The sequence below is a fragment of the Pempheris klunzingeri genome, chromosome 1, assembly GCF_042242105.1.
Source record: "Pempheris klunzingeri isolate RE-2024b chromosome 1, fPemKlu1.hap1, whole genome shotgun sequence".
Classification (NCBI taxonomy): Eukaryota; Metazoa; Chordata; class Actinopteri; order Acropomatiformes; family Pempheridae; genus Pempheris; species Pempheris klunzingeri.
In genome coordinates, this window is record NC_092012.1 from 29,491,489 (window position 1) to 29,509,182 (window position 17,694).

At 40.3% G+C, this 17,694-nt stretch overlaps 1 protein-coding gene across 1 annotated transcript; it reads right to left on the minus strand.

The window, feature by feature from the left end:
• Positions 1 to 6,256: 6,256 nt before the first annotated feature.
• On the minus strand, positions 6,257 to 11,621 carry mthfs (5,10-methenyltetrahydrofolate synthetase (5-formyltetrahydrofolate cyclo-ligase)). Its single transcript, XM_070830682.1, has 3 exons — positions 11,509 to 11,621; positions 9,515 to 9,782; positions 6,257 to 7,172 (listed from the first exon to the last, which is right to left on the minus strand). Exons 1-3 carry the CDS (start codon positions 11,617 to 11,619, stop codon positions 6,946 to 6,948), a joined length of 606 nt encoding a protein of 201 aa, XP_070686783.1. The 5' UTR covers positions 11,620 to 11,621; the 3' UTR covers positions 6,257 to 6,945.
• Between the last annotated feature and the right edge of the window lie 6,073 nt (positions 11,622 to 17,694).

Here is a 17,694-nt window from a genome sequence, read left to right on the forward strand (position 1 = left end):
TTTATCCGAATTACTTCCATCCGTCTTCACCTAGATGCACCTCCTCAACCTTCGCACCTCGGAACCTGACAGTTGTTACTTGCTGTGAACCTCTGCCCGATCTGTTGGACTGTTGGATTTCGTGCTTGCCTCTGTGGATTTCTTTGCAGTCTGGATTTCCTGCTTCCTTGCTTACACATGACTCTTTCTTTGTCAATAAATGCCTGAATTTTACTCATAGATTGTGTTAAAGTGAGTCTGAAAAGTGAAGCCAATGCAGAACTACCTTGAGCCTTGATTCTTTCTAATGGCCAGCAGGGGATGACTGCTATTGCAAAATTGCAAAAAGATTTGAATTGCTAGTTGCAAAAAGAAGTCAGGTTGTATGCAAGTCTATGAGAAAATGATCCTACTTCTCACTGTATTGTATTACTTATTTTCAGAGTTTTAGGTCTCAATCTCTACTTTTAAGTCTTTTCAGTACATGATGTGCATTTTGTAAATTATGGTCCCATTTAGAGTAGAATAGAAAATGGTACAGGGTATGTTTTAGGGTGGGACTACCTTGTGACCAACAAATCAGACGTCGGGGTCTTCATGGAACAAACATCATTTCTGTTGGCAGCCATGAGGCCAAAAGGTTTCTAAACAGCAGTCCACAAACCAATGGGTGATATCACAGTGGCTACATCCACTACTTTTATACAGTCTATGATTTTACCTCAGTCATCTGCATTTGAGTCCTATCCTTGTTGTCTTGTGCACACCACCGTGACATATTAATACAGATTTGGGGTTACTGGAGAACATATTTCATCCAGTTACAATTTGCATGTACGTTCATTTGAATATTTAAAAGGACCCTTAAGATGTGACATTTGACCTCCAGACTATTGGTTGCTTGGAATTTTCTGTTTCAGGGAAACTGATGCTTCGGTACAAAAGGTCACACTGAATAAAACAATACCTGCAACACATGAGCACTACAACATAACCAACATTTGGCCTTACTACAGAAACATATAAAAAAAAACGTGACGTGCAGACAGAAAACGCTGTAGTAGTGGATAGATATTGTAGAAGTGATCGTGGTCCCCGGCCTGACTCGTGTGGCAGCTTTAAGTCCCAGCTGGTGCTGTTATAAAATGAGACATTAACATAATTTGTGATGTATCATAAATATTCATAACAAAAAGTTAGCCCCCGCAGCTATGAGCTAAGACACGTTTATGACTCTGATGGTTGACTGAGACACTGAGATTGATCACCAGGCAAATGCTCAGGCTGAAATTACCCTGAGTAAATTATTCAGCAATGGAAATGACTCAGTGCCATGTCATGGATATCATAGGTAGTTCCTCTACTAGTTTTAAGGTTTCACAAGTCAGTTGTACAATATCTGATGGGTTGTTTGTTGACTTCTCAAACTTTATGGTGTGTCAAAGAAAATACATTTCCAGGGAAAGTTTGTTTGTGGCACACATAAATAACACTCTAGCACTTCTTATTGAGTGTTGTTTGAAAGAATCCTGCCACTATGGCAATAGCTTGGAGAAAAGGACTGTCTGATATTCTCTGGGCATACAGTAGGACTAATTCTAATGTGTCAAAGGTTGGACCCAAACAGGCTGGCCCTCAGGAGCACTGGGAAAATTCCAGATGGCCCGGCCAGCTGATCGGTCTTGAGTCTCAGGCCAGTGTTATAAATGCAAATTGAAGCTACAGTCACTCACAAGTTTACCCAGTAAATCCTTTTTTTTTTTTTTTAACATTTTTTTTTAACACAAAGGAGGATAATGCAGCTAAATGCTGTAAAATTAGAGATATGTTCTTGAGAAAGGGGCATGGTTACTGTTACGCACCAGCAAGGCCACCCTCAACACAACTACCCTTCCTGAGTTGATTCTACATCTAAAATTTAATTAAATGAATAAATAACAACTTAATCTTGCTCGAGCAAGGCGGTAGATGCACATGAAGTATTAAAAAAATGAAGACTTGTAAACTCTCTGAAGCAGTTGCTTTTTATGTCCTGGTGGACAATAAAGATCTATTCTATTCTATTCTAGTCTGTCAGGTGGGAGTAACTCCAGGTACTCAGTGCTACAGGATGATACATATAAATCTACTCAGAGCTCTGAGAAAATCCATCCAACCATCCATTATCTACACCGCTCATCCTTAAGGGTCACAGGGGGGGCAGAACAGCAGACCCCACACATCTGAGTGAAGGTGGAAGTTCACTGCTGGAGGATCCACCATGAGCGTTTTACTAGGATTATAATCTGCTTTGTTTGTGGTATGGCGTCTATTTTTATTTCCAGTTGATGGAAGAGAATAAAATACCTTATATTTGAGTTTTGTTCATTTTATTAGTTCATTCTATGATTGTAGCACGTGCCATATAACTGGTTTAGTAAGCCCGTTTTGAGGAAATTAAAATAACAGAAATAACAACGCTTATATTGACTAAATGTGTGTGAGCCTGGCAAAGTGTTGATTTTTTTAGTATTCCTATATAATTTAAGTTTATAGCAGCACATACTAGCTTTATTCATTTTTCTTTACCTTTTTATTCTATTTTATAGAAGACTTAAACTGATTTCATTGTGTGTGTTATGGTGACAAGTTTATACGTGTGAGAAAATTGAAATAAATAAAATGTATTTGAACTATATTCCTACAGCAAGATTTTGGACTTATTTCTAAACCAAAAACCTGGGGATCAAACCTTTGGATTCACAGCTCTGTACTGCACAGTCAAGCAACGTGTCATTTTGGAAATATTCCTCAAACTAATAAGACAAAAACAGTTCCAACAGACATAAAGTGAATATTAACTCTTAAGTCACTTCATTTTCATCCAGTTTCTCCGTCCCTTACCTGTTCTGGTGCTCTGAGCCATGCTGTCTGCAGTTACCTTCTGTGTCTCTGAAAAAACTTAACTGCTTGAATTAGTGCAATTATTTTATTCTGCAAAGACACTATCCAAATTAATTGGTTCGCGATAAACTTTCGTAAGTTAATAAACTTACATAAACTTTACAAATATTGCCTGTTAGTGCTTGCTGACTGCGAGGTACAAGGATTTCACATCAAGTGTAGTCAGATGACGTCTCTGAGACCCTAAACAGAAGTAATGAAAAACCTCTGTAGCTGCCTTTGAAATATGTAAGTGTTGTAATGTTGAAGAGAAGCAGGAGTTTCCAGGATACCAAACAGAGCTTTAGGGTTAATGTCAGAAATGCAGACCTATTGGAGCTTCATAGTCTGAACAGATGCACCAGCAAAGCCTTCTCTCATCTGATTTACTGAGGAAATATGCCAGGGCGCCTTACACATTGTGCCCTGGCATCTTGAACAATGCTATTTTAGACTAAAGAATCACAGCAATAAAAACAGGACAGGGTTGGACTGCCAAGGGAGCCACATCCTCTAAATAAGACAGCCAACAAGATAAAAATATTAGACGTGTAGTTGGCTGAGATCCGCCGCGCTTCCCTGCACATTTCCAGCCTAATGAAGCAAAAGACATGCAGAACTCATCTCTGCACTTCTAATTATTTTGAACATGTTTCTTGAAAGTCAGTGGCTAATAAGATACATATGCCTGGTGTAAAATAGGTGACACAGCAGCTATATGTCTCTATCTGATCAAGTTTGGAGAGAAATTATTGTAGAAACTATGTCTCCACACTTGGAAGGAGAAATCTGTAGTCTTACATCTCATATAATGTTATGAAGGTCACAGCATGCACACGTGTGACCTGCACATGCACATGCATTCAAATATGAGCATGAATAAGTACAAATACACACATACAGGAAGGTTTCCATTCTGCTCACTAAGCTTCCTCCCTTCCTTCACCCTTGAACGTCTTTTAGAAGAGATGAGGAGAGAGAAGGCTCCCAGAGGAGCTCAGAGCCACAGATGTATCATATGCAGTAGTTTTTTTACTGTCTGGCAGCAACCCTTCAACTGGAATGAAAATATAGCGTGTTTAGAGGCTGAATCAGGTCTGAATACTCTTGCAAATGTTTATTTTCTTTCTTCAAAAGCCAAGCAGCCTTCCTTTTCCTTCTCTGTTCTTATTTCCCATTTGTTGCACAGCAACATAGCATTATTCGGCCCATCCGATCAGCCTGAGCAGACTTGCTGCTGCCGTGTTCATTCACAAGTCATGTACAAATGCATTGAACAAATGAGGTGCAACATTATTCAGCACTGACAATGGCAATATTGTTTCTTAAGCGGTTCAAACACTGGAGCCTGGAACTCCGGCCTCCTCACGAGCCCTAGTCTGTGCCTAAGCAAGATTATATCTATGATTTGCATGGAGGAAGTCGGGCTGTATAATGGCTCAGAGAAAAACAGAAAGTTTGGACCTGAATGCACGACACGCAGGCAGACAGCTTGAGATAAAAGTTCAGAACAGGCAAACTGTATCCAGACAGGGGTCAGGCAGAGAGCTTGGTGTATGCAAACAATCTGGGAGGGAACAAGGGGAAATATGCTGCTAAATATACTGCAAGACTGGTGAGGGAAAGTGGAAACAAGCAAGCAGGTGGATGTAAGAGTCAGGTGTCAGGGACAGGTGGGGAAATCTGACGGTTTTTGTGGGACGGATGGAGAATGGAAATGCAGGGGACTGGGTAAATGGGAATATGGCTGAAGAAAGGGACAGACTGGGTAAAGTAGAAGAACTGTAAGGCTGGTAGGCATAACGCCTGTCTTATAGAAACACTCCAGAGAAGCTATGAGGTTTTTTTATTGTAGGGCTGAGCAGGGTACCATATGCCAGTAGCTGTGAAACTGAGAAGGTCTAAAATATTCTGGAGTCATGGATGGAGCCGAGCCATTTTGCCTCCACGTTGGTAATAACAGGTGCTGGGTCTTGGCAAAGATCCCTGAGGCATATCCTAACCGGATAGAGGAGGCCTTCGAGAGGGAGAGAGCCAAGTAGGAGATGCTTGTAGGATAATTGAGGACATGGAGGCATCGCCGGTCAGTCACTCTACGAGGCACTCAAGCTCCTTGGGATTATGGTACTGCACAGAAGGAGAGCCATTAAGAGGGCTGGAATATATTTTAGGGAAGTAGTGCAGCATTACACTCAGACAATGTTTGACTCAGTGATTCTTTGGCCAGGCCACTGACACTACACCTTCTGGACAAGCTGTCGCCATCTTCCTGCTGGTGTTGGTAGCAGCAACTGACAGCAGGAATTCCATCCACCTATACAGGACACACGCATTCGCCTCAGGTGCTGGAGAACAGCTGGGGGAGACACAGCCAGATCAATATATGGAAATGCTTCATGAGGCTGTGTGTCAGGGTCAAGGGGGTTAAGGTTGCTTTTATTGTTTTCCGAAGGAGAAAATTGTCTTGGATTAAAGAATCTAACAGGAGTCCAGTAATTCTGTGAAGGGGTTTAATTGGAGTAAGGAGCTCATTATTTATGACTTGGAGAGATCAGCATCTCTTCTGCAATTTCCTCTTTATTTCCTATCAATGATAAAATCACATTCTAATAAAGATGGAGTTGACTTTTAACGGTACTAAATGTTACTTGGACAGAGGAAACACAGCTACTTGTTATGAGAGGGTACATCAAACCTGGAAGTGAACTGTTCAAATCCGTGTGCTGCTTTTAAAGACACTGAAGTCAGTGAACTAAACTAGCAGCCAAACCTTGTCCATGATGTCACTGTGTGTGTCGTGTGCTTGATGTCTACAGACACAGCCTGGTAAAAACTAAAAACAATGAGCTATATTCATATACTGCCTCTGAGGGTGCCGGTGGTGAACATAAAAAAAAAACACATCTGCATGATTCATTTATTTATTTTCTTAAGGATAAAATATTTCATACCAAGCAACAGTTTGTTTCAGATTGCCATGACAACATGAACTACTTTCTGAGGTAGTTCATGTTGGGAGCTAAGGCAGTGAGTTTAGTTAAGTCCTGCTTAAAAAGCTGGAATGAGCGATTATATTTACTGCTTTAATTAGATTAAAGCGGGATCAGTATGTGTTCCAAGGAAATACATAAAAATGCTCTCCTTGGAATAATAATCTGGGATTTGTTTTTTCCACATAAATGTTTGAAAAAAATCTTAAAATAATTATCTAAGATAATTAACTACTGAATCACACTTAAGTGAAAAGCTGATGTGTATTGGAAGTTTCAGGTTTTCACATCACATTTGTGTAAGTTGCATATTAGAACGGTTTCCAAACCAGCTGTGATGTCACAAAATCATCTGTACACACGAATGAGATGAATGTGAAAACAGCTTTTTATGCCAAATCCAGCTCATTCATCATTCTGAACAGGGAATGACGGACACCCGAGTGGAAACAAAAACTATAAGCAAACACTAAACTGACAAAATGATCTAAAACTCTTTTTCTCCAAACTTTCAGCTGCATCTTAGTGTCTTAATCAGCAGAACGAGTTGGCTCAGTTGTCATGGAGACGGCTCAGTTGTCACCACGTGACCAAATTATGGAACCTAAGTCACGCCATAGCAGTTGGTCGACAGCTGTTAGGTGCATTAAAACATTCTACATGTACCAATACAACTGTATTTGCACTTGAATGATTACTGCTAATTTTAAGTATTTAGCGGCAAATCATATTTAAACACAAATATCAATGCAGCCTTTGGTATGAATTTGTAGCTTTTCATGTAAAATGCCATAGCAAATGATATCTGACAAGTCATAGCAGGAAATCTACTAATGAAATGAATGACATTAATGGTGGAAATATTCCAGCAGGCCATTCTAATGCATTAGTCATGTTGCCACCTGATATCTGCTATAACAAGCCAAAGTGTCCACAGTGGAACTATATCTAGTATAATAGTGTGCTTTAATGGGTCTGGTTAAACCAATGGCTGACTTTGGCAAGTAAACATAGCTGGTTTTGAGTTCATAGACCACCACCGGTGATGGATCAGCTACTCGTGACCCTCATACAGGATCTCGTCTATGAGCACGTCATTTTCGTCTACAGGGATTTCCTGACACAGCTGCTCTTTGAAGGCCAAGGCGATTGTGTAGGGCTTCCCTTTGGCGTGTCTGGTGCACCGCTCCAAGTAGGTGTCATAGAAGCCCTTCCCTCGTCCCAGACGGTTCCCCAACCGGTCAAATCCGAGGCCTGGCATCAGGATCAGGTCCAGACCTCCTGGACAGTGACAGCCGATAGTGTAAACAGTGGAGATTGTGTGTACACATGGGTAGCTAGCAGCCAAACCTGATCCAAGATGTTATTGTAAATGCTGTGTACTTGATGTCTGTAGATATCACAGGTAATACTTAACGACTTTGTTAAAATCAAATATAAAAAGGAAACATTGGAGACATTAAACTCATCAGCTCTTGAAATGTCAGTCTAAGTGCTGGCTCACCACTTTGATCCATGCTGAAATATGCCAACAGCTATTTCATGGATCCCCATTCAATTTGGTGTTGACCTTTGGAGCTTTAGAGGTTTTCAGAGGATGAATTTGTTGAACCCCTCACTTTTTATCACCACCAGGTCAAAGTTTTCACATCCAGTGAAGTGTCTCATAATCTACCACATGGTTAGTCACATTTTATGTGGGCTTATATATAATTAGAAACTGACCATTAGGACAAAAACTGAAAAAAATGAACATAATATCTGATTACTGTAACAATCAGTGTTTTGGTTTGCGTTCAGCGAACCTGAATTTGAACATGACCACCAATGAACTGTAAAACCACTACAGGCTCCAACTAAGCTACGGTTTCTTTTGTTAAGACATTAAAGTGTGTGTTTGACTATATTTACCTCACCATTAACATTCATACATGCATATATGCATACATTTTTTTCCATCTATTTTTGAAGTTAAAAATCAGTTTCTCAAACTTCTGAATTTGCTGGAGACATTATGTGACATCACCTTGGGCTCTGAGACATTTGGATTTACCCAAAGGAAATCTAAACATATGAGGTTAGAGCTTTGGTGGTCTTTAAATATTGATATTTTAGGCTGCTATTGAGAAATGGCATCAGTCATTTGGTTTGTGTTCACCATGATCAAACTTGATCCTCCAAGGGAATCTCATAGAGGAATAGTGTTCTGTTAAATGCAGAGTTGAGATGAACATCCTGTGTGGATGAGTAACCATGCACACAGTTATTCCCTCGATGACAGAGGGAAAACCTCTTTAGAGGAACAACAGCTCTATCTGGTGGTCAATGCATGTCATTTTGTTCTGGTTAAACAAAAAGATATACAGGTCATCCAATCAAAGATCAGAAATACATTTAATTCTAACTGTACTTAAAGTGTATGTGAGAGAGACATTGTGAGGGTGTATGATGCATTTAGCATTTTTTGACTGGCAAAACAAATAAATAAATAAGACTACCAACCTACTGTGAAACAGTCTTCCATCACAAATGGGACACCAGTCATCAGGATCAAATTAAGTCAGCTCTGTATTTATGAGTTAATTACAATGACTCCTGATTGTGTCTTCTTGAACATGTTTCTCAGCTGCTGGTACTTTACGGGGTTCTTCACATGGATTTTCAGCACTTTTAATCGCTGCATCAAACTGGGGTCTTGACATCCCCAAGCAGATGTCAAAGTGATCCTGCATCAGCTTGTGACAGCCTGTTCTTTGTTCATCTGAAAGACTTATCACTGTTTGAGGGCTGCCTTTTGCATCGTAATGCTAATTTTGGATGATTGGAGACAAAGACACCTGAACATTACTCACACGTACAGACAAAAACATCCATTGCCAAATATCTTAGGGAGTTTTGCACAGTTTGTAGTTTGCATTAGGGATGCCCCGATCGCTTTCTCAAATTCTTGTCACAGAACCGAATATTAGTCTATTTCTACTGAGAACTGCAATACAATTAGCGAGGTATTAGCGGAATGTTAGGAAACAGAGCTTTTCGAGCAGTTTCGAGGGGTCCACTCTCAAAATGTTGCCAAAATAGAAGCAAACTGACGTCATTTTCTTATTTACCGAAATGTGTTAGTGTTATTGAAACTGCTGCACAGTCCACTTGTAGTTTGCTCACTCGGACAACCGTACACTTCCACTGTTCCACAGAGCAATTTGGTACCGGACAGCCAGCACGTGTGGAGCAACTGGGGGGGATCAGAAGTGTGGCTATAGCAAATACAGCCATGACAAATCACCTGAATCAGCCCTGATCCCGATCCAGCAAGTCTGCTTGGGACATGCTTACAAGTAGATACATTTAATTTAGTTTATTTCAATAATTTCATTCAAAATTACGTAGGAATAATTTATAGTTATGTCCAAACCTGAGAATGCACACTCTCTGAAATGCATGATTTCCATGATTTACCCCAGTTTATTAAATTCTCTGTTTGAAATAAACTTTTCTAAATTCATGACTTTCCAGAAATTCCATGACCTGTGGGTACTGTGAGTATTATACAGATTCAATTCTACACTGTAGATGATATTTTGAGTGTGCATGCACGTGTGTGTGTGTGTCTACATGCTTGCCTGCAGCCAGTGCTTCCTCTCTGCTGTCGTCGTCTTCAGCGGGCTGTCGGATGTTCCAGGATGTCAGAGGCAGCGTCTCCATGTCCTGAAGACTGTTGAGCTTTAACATGTCCATATGGCTGCTGCTCCTGCTCTCATATCTGGGAATGAAGCAGCTTTTACCGCTTTTAAAGACGTCTTTGATGATTTCCACCGTGCGCACTTCATCATCCATGCTGAGAAACACGGCGATGCGCTTACAGGACGCATACTTGGGGTGTCTGAAGAGCTGAATGCAGAAAATGCAGAGGAGCAGAGAGTTAAAATCACTGAGGTGGGGTCATTATGAATAAATAAATACAATTAAGATTCTAATCTTTCATAATCGATGAATAAGAAAGCTTCATTCTTTGGTGTACTTAACATCACAGGTTCTCCTCACTGAATGCGATGTCCTAGTGCTGAAATAACCAGTCAATTAATCAGTTAGTTGATCAAAAGGGAAAAATGTGATCCTAACTATGGTAAAGTATGTTTAACCTGTCTGGTCACATGACCCTTCTGACTTCTGTCGTCACCGTCTCCCCCATCCTTTAATGTGAATTACATTTTGCTGCCCCTTCACGTGTCTTCTCAGGCTGAACTTCCTGTGCATCCAACGAACCCACCAACTCAAATCCAACCTTCCACCTGAACCATCTCTAACTTTTAGTGGCGCACTGTAATTTAACACCACTACAGTGCAACATTTGGAGATAATTTCAACACATATTAGAATTCTGAAAACATATTACTATAATAGGTGAGTTCTTAAAGGGGTGTATTAATTAGTGAGCTAGACAGTGACCGTGGCTGCATGGTAATGCATTGCACAGACCTGTCTGGCACACAGGTGAAGCCCATAATGTAATTAACTGCATTTAGGTTTTTCAGTGCCGGGACTCTTCCTGTCTGCCCTGCCCGTCACTGGCACGGCCAACTGACACACTTGTTGGAAATGAAACCGTCATTAATGTTAACTAGTTACACCTGTGCTTTCCCTGCACGGACAAGACATAAAAGGCTCGTTCGAGAACAGCTGTCACATCAAACGCTCACATCCCATTAGAGCAAATCCTGACTTACTAAAATGTAATCAGACCAATCTCCAATGTTTGTGGTTTTACTTACTTTCTTGTGTCTGGCAGAATAGCATATCAAAATGCTATATAAGCCAACTGTGATCAACATGACGTTATTATGGCTTAATCTCCATAAAACTCCATTATTCTGCATGACGTTTTAGATGGGCTAGAATTCTTGAGTAAAGCACACCATCATATTAGCAAAGAGATGAATAATGGGCCTTCTAAAATATAGAAACAAACTATTGAATAGTCAAAATACACAGAGTGAAAAGCTGAAATACAGGACAGTTCATTGCTCATTGCAAACCTGTCTGATATTTAGACTGTCATCACTTTATGACATGTGGTTTTATATCGTTAACTGCATGGACTGAATCTATTTAACCTCTCTGACTGACAAAAGTTACCATCAGCCACACAACATGTGTTTATAGAATAAACTCTCATGGTGCACAATCTCTGCAGTGAAACAAACAAATGATATGAAGTATAATCTTGTTGATCTAACATCTGAACCAGTCGGTCATTGGATCAGGGAGAGCCAAGCGTTTCCCATCATGCCCTGAAAAACCAAAAGCTGCTGATCTAGTCGGCATGACCAGACTTAATTGAAAAACGTGATTCTTTAATAGTGAATTTAATCACCCGCAGTTACGTAGCTGCTGAGACGTGAATTAAAACTTCAGTAAGAGGTAGTTGGGCCGATTTATCAATTCGGCAGGATTTATAGTACGTAATTTGAATCAAATTCCAACTTTCAGCCTGGCTGACACTAGCCATACCATACTCTTTAACCGTATTGGAGTTTGCGCTGTCGTTCTCTCGTTGTTGTAACACTTGGTCTTAGCTGGCAGACCCAATAGTCAGTCGGTGTTTACTCCCCCTTACCTGCTGGGAAACTATCAGAGACTGTCGTTGTTTCTCCTCGTCACTCAGCGCTGCAACCCGTCGCTTTATTTCCCTCCTCAGAGCCTGCTTTGCAGCACGCAGGGCGGCCATTCTGTCTTTAATTACTTCAGGACAAGCGAAGTACAAAAAAAAGTAGGATTTAATGTCCAACTCTGAAGCGTGCTCTGTACGTGTTGGCTTCGGTTGTTCACACAGGGGGAGAAGCGATTTCGAAATCTAAAGTGTGGTTTTTTTTGTTTCATGCAACTTTCCAGGAGTTAAACATTAACAATTATATCAACACATGACATGAGTAGAGATTGGTGAGGCAGCGCCGGCAATCACTGTAATCTCAGAAGGGACAGTAAACAGTCCAGTGACAGTACAGTTCAGCAGAGACCACCGCTACTACGCATGTCTGTGATGTCTGCTGCCTGCCAGAAGTAATGGAAGCAAAGACATGGATGTATTAAGAGAAGTGGATACAGCGTAAAACGAGATGCTCCGTTCATTCAAATGAAAGTTGCAAAGTGGCGCATGAAGTCAAAAACGCTCGACTTCCTGGGTATAAAAGTACCCGGATCTTCCGCATTGATGGGCCCGTGGAGCATGCGCACTAGCGTCTAGGGTCTGCCGAGCCGGCTAACTTCCTGTTAGCCCTCCTATAATATATGGGAATAAAATTATTCAGTCGTGCGGCTCTTGTAAACTTCAGAAGTGTTATCAAATTCTGAAAACGAGTCATTTCGCGGGGGTTTTGACTCTCAAAAAACTTACCAGCAGCCAGTCTATTTGGGCCCAATGCATCACATGACGGACACCATTGTTGTAATTACACGGTTTGGCCACTATGTCAAATGGGCTTCAGAGCCAGGCGCACTTGGTGGAGGCTTGAGCAAAGCACTGTCTGTCTGAATGTTTTTCAATAAAGATTTAGGTGAAAAAAAGCAAAGCACTTCCTGTATGTCCACAGCACTCTGTATGACAACTTATCATACTTCTTAATAGCCATGTCTTTCTGAAGTCTGAGTCCATATTCTACGTTAAATAAGAGTTCACCACTACTCTGGTTTGTACAAGTGCATTCAATAACCACAGCTCCTATGACTTAGACAGTTTGGTAATGGCTAAGATTCATGGGATATGTTGTTATTTATTGGAAAACTACAGGCTGCCATAGAAACAATGGCATGTGCTCAGTGTGCTACACTGACCCCCTTCAGAGACACAGAAAAAAAACATTAAAAAAAATATTGCATACCTGTTAACATTTTACATCCAGGCTGTGCATCAGTACTCCTTCAGGATCTCCTGTATTTTTGACTCATGTAATAAAGACACATTTGTGTACACGATGGTCCTCTTTCCCATCAGCATATGTTCACCTGTTGTTGGGAGTCAGACGAGCACGTTTGTGTGAATATTTTGTAGGGAGGTCCTCATTCTTTAAAGTGTTTTTGAAAAATCCTAAACAATATTTTATACAGTATTTTAGCAATAATTTCAGTATTTGCAGAATGTGTATCGCAGTATTTCAATGTTGAAACCACACACCAACATAAAAGACAATGAAATATAAAACTTTAAAATCAAGACAAACTTGATTTTAAACAAAGTTTAAAATTTTTTAAACAAAGTTTAAAATCAAGACAAACTTTAAAATACAGGACAAGCTATTGACAAACCCCTCACATATTAACAGCTTGTTAATATGTGAGGGGTTATGTACAGCGAAATGATTTTCAAAAGGGTGACGCGAGTATTATATTTTGTATTTATTTTTGATTCAGTAATTTATCTACAATACAGTAACCAAGTTAAACAGATTTTAATCATCAATCAAAATTAGTCTTTTTAAATCCAAAGTGAAGATGATGCTGTTTGCAGTTCTGAGGCCAAACATAAAAAATCTGATTAACTTTGTACGAAGTCAGTTTATCGGCATGCTTCAGTACTTCTGCTGCATGTTCCCATCTCTCTACCATCCTATCTTATCAAAACAAAGCAGAAAATCTTAAAAGTCACTTTTTCGATATGTTAAAATGTAGGCAATATAAAAGCAGACTATGCAGATTTGTGGATATGAATTGATGTGTTCACCTGATAAGAAGCCATACCTAGAACAGAAAGAACATTATCATGACAGGATGTACGGCACGACTGGAAAGTGGGCATGAAGCACAGCCGCACAGAGTTGTAAAGAGGCTCAGTGGAAAAGAAATGGGTGAATTGAAAGTGAAATTTGCTGCTTCCCATCGGGGTCTTCCTCAGCTGAAAACAGCACTGGGGAAGGATCTAGAGCTTGTATGAGGGTTGAGTGCACACAGTTGGTTCAACGACTGTGGGATCAAACTTCTGTAAAAAATATGTTCTGATGAAATATCCACTACTGAGCACGCAGCTCAGGGTACCGCTGTCTGTCGACGGTGCACTCATGAGTCTGTTTCATCTTATTCTGTGAACATTAAAAATCCATTTATTCTTACTACTTAATTGATTCTGTTTTTTAGTGAAGCAACAGCCTCAACAGAAAATACTACCTCTGGAGCAAAGACCAGTCCAACAGCCAACTATTTACAAAGCATGATTTGTTCTGTTTCACCGTCTGCCTGCCTGTGTGTGTCTTCTAACAAACCTCACACATCAGCACTGATTGATACCAGGGAGGAAGATCAGAGGCTCAGCCAGTGGGGTTTTTTATAGATTTTTTTAGATTTTCTAAATTGAACAAATGTTAATTTGGGATTTTCCCCAGAATACTTGCAGATCATCAAATATTCTACATTTACAGTTTTGCTATGGAGCTGAAATCCTTTGATGTGGGTCGAAATTATAATAGATAAAACAGTGTTCCCTGCCAAGTATCTTATAACTAATCAAAACTCATTATTAGGTTGTGTGTGTTTTAATGCCACTGTGCAAACGCACCTTTGCCCCTCTTGGTTTTTGCTATTTTAGTCTTGTGCTTTGTGTTTGTTTTATCTGCTGCCATCCAGGGTTAATTAATGATAAAGTACAGTGAGCTCAGCTGAACTGAACTTCGCACATTAAGATGCTACAAATTAAAAAGTGGGCGTAGAGACAAGCTTGTTCATCTTGAAAGAGTTATTCTAAGAAAAATGATAATGTGTAACAACAGTCCTTATGGCTTTCACCAGTAACACACTACTAAAAAAGGTCACTGCTTACTGCTAAAAAGCTTTTGTTGAAAATCTAGTGTCAGGGTCTGTCTTTGCCTTAATGACACACACGACATTTGCATGAACTAGCGTGTTTGAAGGTTACAAATGTGAAAACTTGGAGGAAGTCTTGACCACAGCCTGTGCAGCACACATGCAGCTGCTTCAAGACAGCATCTGACGGGTGTAAATGGCATGTACGAACCAGATATGTTCTGTAAAAACATGTGGAATACATATGTATTTCAAGGTGTTAAAGGTCCCATATTATGCAAAATGCACTTGCACTGCTGCATCTTTCAGTAAATATATGTGAAAGCATGCTGTTTAGATTTGGCTCCTTTTATGATGTCATAAGGGGATGTGTTGATCATGTGATCTTCACTAGGCGGACTGAAAACCTCCTGAATCCACCTAGCTGCCCGTCATGGTTTTTTCCTCATTAACACCAGCTCCAGATAACACAAAAATGTTGCAGGCAAAGGCAAAGATTGTTCTGTTCTTGCAGAAAGAGGCTAAAAACAGCTGCAGCAGCCATGTTTGGTAGGAGAAAAAGAATGTTTTTTAAACTATGTAAATCTGTTCTGAATGTGTAAATATGTAAATCTGACCCCCAAACACAAGTATGAACTTGTGCATAATGTGCAACCTTTAATTGTTTGTGCCATAAGTGGCTGTATGAGCTGTCACTGTGTGTGTTATCAACCCGTCCATTTATAGGGTCCTGTGCGTGCAGGAAGGTCAGTCTCCTTAACTCAGGGGACACTGCTATGGAATAGCTCGGCTGTGACAAAGTGCTCCCAGAAAGGCCAGAAGAAGAAGCTGGGGGATCCTGGTGAAATGATAGATGTGAAGAGGCGTGAGTGATGAGCTAGCTGAAGAAGCAAACCCAGTGTCAAGTTCAGTCTGGATTATGTGACGGCTGCGTTTCTCCCTGAAGCAGACACTGAAAGCCTGGTATTGGTGGAGGAGGTCAAAATAGGACCTCATATTATTTCTATGAATTATTTTTGAAGCATATCAACACATTCTTTTTGGAATCATTTTCTGTGACATTATTCGTGCATAGGACATTTTTATTAGGCTATATTGCTGCTCCTTTTGGTCATGGCTGCCAAATCAAGTCAATTTCTACAGCCTAGTATCACAAATCACACCTTTTCCTCAGGGGGCATTACTGTGTTACTCCTATTCCTTGTTTAAAAGTGGTCTTGGGCTCAAATGCATTTCTGGTTTACTTGTACACCACGAGGCATCCAGATACCTCATATAGTTTGGTACAGGTACAGCAAGTGTCCTGAACAGCTGAGGTCTGCTAATACTGTCAGTTTATCTAAATCAGGGCTTAAAACATTAGAGCTTTCAGTGGCTTGCCCATTTATACTCGCTTTTGTTGTTTTTTATTGTCTTTTCAATGCAATTTTCAACCTCAAGTACTTGTTTGCTTGTTTTCGCCTTGTGTTTTATTATATTTTCTATGAAGTTTTAATGTCTCTCCATGTCTTATTTCTAATGCAAAGCAGTTTTCACTTATCCGAATCAAGGGTGTAAGGATGGACGAGGCATCCTTACACCCTTGATTCGGTTAAGTGCTAACTCCCCAGAAAACTCCTGGGAAAAAATGGAAGAAACTTCAGGAAAAGCAATAGGACTGATAGACAGGAAATAGAAGGTGTGTGTACAGAATAGTGCGGAACACTGTCTCTAAACGCCACAGGACCTCCTCTCCACCACGGAGACCTGGAAACAGGACAGACTCACAAGAGGCAAAACATTCACACAAAGCAATAGTTCAACATTTTGGGAAATAACCTTTTCTGTTATCTATCAGAGCATAAGAAAGGAATCTGGTGTCTGTGTGTTAAGTATGCAGCTTGCATCATGACACGGTTCGCTTAGCATAAAGACAGGAAGCAGAGGGGAAACAGCTGGCCTTCAAAGACCATTAATCAGCATGTTGTGGCTTGTCGTTTTAGATCATTTATAGTCTTAGAGGGAGTTGCATGGGGTAATATTCTTTTGGTGAGCAGCCGAGCACAGTGAGGTTGCCAGGCAACCAGCTCATAGCTAGAGATGCTTTGCTCAAGAGTGCAGACCAGTGTGTAATGTGAGCACTGGCTGCTGCTACCTGCTGTTTTGTACCTTCCACCAGGTTGGTTTGCTCCCAGCGCAGAACAAACCCAATGATTTAACAAATCTCAAAAGGGTTTGACAGGCCACAGGGTAGTGGATGATAACCATGTAAGCAGCAAAAGAAGGAAGAATCATGACATCATCACACCAACGCTCTCATGCTTTGCTTGGTGCATGCTTTGCATGTAGAAACACACTTAAACCTAACATATCTACGTGGTATGACCTCTGATGAAGAAATGCCTCAATCAAATGAAAGAGCACACTTCAGAGAATAGAACACAACACAATACAATAGACTGATTTTTCCATATGTGTGTATTTATCCAAATATGATTATTGGCATATTTTACAGGGTTTAACTTTCAATTGTGGCACCAATGCACGTTCACATGCTACACAGTGAAGTAATGACCCTTCCTTTTTTAGTTCCTAAGGAAACCTACTGCAGATAACTGCAAGACCCTGTGTAAGTTTGTCTTTAGGTTTCTTCATTTTAATGGAGCTAATTGCTAAATGCATTACTTCTGCAATAAATACTTCAGGGTAGCGTAAAAAAACTCCTGTTGTTTCCCTCATCCTTAATATCAACACTGTTGCAGGCTCTGACCGCAGGAGTGGAAATGTGTTCTGTTTGAAGTGTGGAAATTAAAAATCTTATACCACTAGCATAAAAACATTATTCTAGAATGTTAGAATTAACTGTGAAGGCCATGGTGTGTAATTAATTTTTATAGACAGCACAGAGCAGGATATGATGTTAGCTGGTTAATTGCAGTGTGTGCTAATGAACAGCAGGTGTATGTATTATCATAGCAGGCCAGTTGCTGTGGGGAATAGGGCAACATTAGGACCATTAAACACCCACAGCCTA

Coding starts and splice junctions, on each gene's coding strand:
- mthfs (XM_070830682.1), bottom strand. CDS start 11,619: ATGGCCGCCCTGCGTGCTGCAAAGCAGGCTCTGAGGAGGGAAATAAAG. Junction 9,783..11,508: donor CTCTGATAGTTTCCCAGCAG/GTAAGGGGGAGT, acceptor TTCTGCATTCAG/CTCTTCAGACACCCCAAGTA. Junction 7,173..9,514: donor AGAGGAAGCACTGGCTGCAG/GCAAGCATGTAG, acceptor GTCACTGTCCAG/GAGGTCTGGACCTGATCCTG.